Source organism: Osmerus mordax, chromosome 11 (genome assembly GCF_038355195.1).
Source record: "Osmerus mordax isolate fOsmMor3 chromosome 11, fOsmMor3.pri, whole genome shotgun sequence".
Classification (NCBI taxonomy): Eukaryota; Metazoa; Chordata; class Actinopteri; order Osmeriformes; family Osmeridae; genus Osmerus; species Osmerus mordax.
Window position 1 is genome coordinate 17,770,154 of NC_090060.1, and position 2,500 is coordinate 17,772,653.

The following is a 2,500-nucleotide window of genomic DNA, read 5'->3' on the forward strand; positions in this document are numbered from 1 at the left end:
TCCTTGGAGATATTGTTTCCATTTTGATACTAATCGGTATCGACAAGCGTGGAATCATCAGACCCTGGGATTGGTCAGGGTGACAACTAATGAATATGTATAAGGCAGGCTGATTCAGCACTCCTATTGGTCAGGGTGTGCAAATGGAAAGATGCAGCACTCCTATTGGTCAATCAGGGCTAAGATGCTGCGTGCATTTCTAACTCAGTTATCCTCTCTGATCTTCATGGTGTGTGTGTGTGTGTGTGTGTGTGTGTGTGTACCACAGTAACTTAAGCTATACTATCCTCTCCTTCCTCCCCTCTTCTCCCCCCCAACCCCTCCTGCTATTTCCTCTCTCCTCCCCCCTCCCATCATCCTCCCCCCTCCCATCATCCTCCTCCTCCCCCCCTCCCATCCTCCTCCCCCCTCCCATCATCCTCCTCCTCCCCCCTCCCATCCTCCTCCTCCCCCCTCCCATCATCCTCCCCCCTCCCATCATCCTCCCCCCTCCCATCATCCTCCTCCTCCCCCCTCCCATCATCCTCCCCCCTCCCATCATCCTCCTCCTCCCCCCTCCCATCCTCCTCCTACCCCCCTCCCATCATCCTCCCCCCTCCCATCATCCTCCTCCTCCCCCCTCCCATCATCCTCCTCCTCCCCCTTCCCATCATCCTCCCCCCCTCCCATCATCCTCTTCCTCGTCCTCACACATTTTCAAATCACAAACTCAAGCCCTTATTTCCAACTGGAATCATCTCATTGAGATTTCTTCCATGTGTGTGTGTGTGTATATGTGTGCGCCCACATGCTAATTACCCCTTGGCAAGCTGCCCAAAGACTATAATTACTGAGACACTCAACTTCACTTAAGCTCTAATAGTAACACACACACACACTTACAGGCACACACACACATACTGTACACAAACACCTTAGTAAGATGATTTTAGCTGGAAATTTGTGTTTGTCTGTGTGTGGGTGTGTGTTCACCATCTCAGACACACACACCCTACAGACACACACACACCCTACAGACACACACACACCCTACAGACACACACACAGCAGCAGCATTGTGTGTGTGTGTGTGTGTGTGGGCAGACTCCTAAACATGCCTGAGGGTTGGTATTGGTTCTGTGTTTATGCCGGGTGTTTAAAACCACCATGATTAATTCAAGTGGGTTCCATGACTAGTGTTTTTTTTCCGTGGAAATTGTGACAATAGATGAACAGTATTTCTGTATGTCTGCATAATAATGTGTGTGTGTGCGTGTGTGTGTGTGCAGAGGCACTCCAAGTCACGGCTGAAGTGTCAGAGTGAGGAGGGAGAGGAGGACGGCCAGGAGACATCTGGAAGAGAGGCGGGAGGACAACTAAACAGGTGAGCTCCTATTGGTCGACCTCGCTATCCTCCTCCCAGAAATGTTTTTTCCCTAGGGCTCCATCTGTGATTAGAAAGCCCTAGGGGTGTTTTGAACCCTTCTTCAGACAGTCCTCTTCACACAGACAAGGCTTGGTTCCTGTCAGGTCCTGGTGTTTTCCATCTCCTCTCAGTGTAGCGTGAAACATGTCCTGGCTTTCACAACTCTAATGTTTTTGTTGACTGAGAAAAAAAACTGACCTGGATGTCAAAAATAACCTTTAGTTCAGGTGTAACATTCTGCACAGAAATCACCATAATTTCCTTTGTGCGTGTGTGTGTGTGTGTGTGTGTAACTACTTTATTAAGGCATTTCCTTTGATGCTTCTTCCTGTGGTGTGCAAGCTGCCACAGGATCTGTGTGCTGCAATCAGTGTGTGTGTGTGTGTGTGTGTGTGTCTGTGTGTATGTGTGTGTGCTGTGAGGTTACCTGTACCTGATCTTTCATCTCCCTCTTCCTCCCCCTCTCTCTCTCCTCTCCCTCCCTCCCTCCCCCTCTCTCTCTCCTCTCCCTCCCTCCCCCTCTCTCTCCTCCTCAGGGGTGGGAGGAAGAGGAAGACCATCAAGCTCAGCAGAGATCTGTCAGACCTGGTGGTGTTCACCAACTCTGTAGCCTCCCAGGACAGCCTGAACGAAGGTGACTCACACACACACACACACACACACACACACACACTCTCCCTGTCTGTGTCACTCCCTCCAGTGGTCCTCCCTCCTCTCCTCCTCTCAGCTCCTCCTCTCAGCTCCTCCTCTTCCTCTCAGCTCCTCTTCTTCCTGTCGTCCTCTCAGGGACTCCAGGGGACGTCCTGTCGTTCAGCGAGACACGAGCCCAGTCCCTGATCAGCCACCGAGCCGAGAACCTGCTCTGCTTCAACCAGAGGCAGCTGTCTCGTATCTACCCCTCTGCCTACCGCATCGACTCCTCCAACTTCAACCCCCAGCTCTACTGGAACATCGGCTGCCAACTGGGTGAGACAGCTGTCCGTCTCGCTGTGGTCCCTCCTGGTTGGGTGAGAGAGGCCTGGTGTCCCGGTCTGGCAGGTGCTGTCCGATTGGTGACCTGGTCTGGCAGGTGCTGTCTGATTGGTGACCTGGTCT

The 2,500-nt window shown here is 52.2% G+C and overlaps 1 protein-coding gene across 1 annotated transcript in view; it reads left to right on the forward strand.

The window, feature by feature from the left end:
* LOC136951347 (1-phosphatidylinositol 4,5-bisphosphate phosphodiesterase eta-1-like) overlaps positions 1-2,500 on the forward strand; it is a 13,461-nt gene that overhangs the window by 1,988 nt on the left and 8,973 nt on the right. The window contains exons 2-4 of the mRNA XM_067245700.1: positions 1,269-1,363; positions 1,942-2,039; positions 2,192-2,371. Coding sequence (XP_067101801.1) covers positions 1,269-1,363; positions 1,942-2,039; positions 2,192-2,371 — 373 coding nt within the window. The remainder of the gene's footprint in view (positions 1-1,268; positions 1,364-1,941; positions 2,040-2,191; positions 2,372-2,500) is intronic.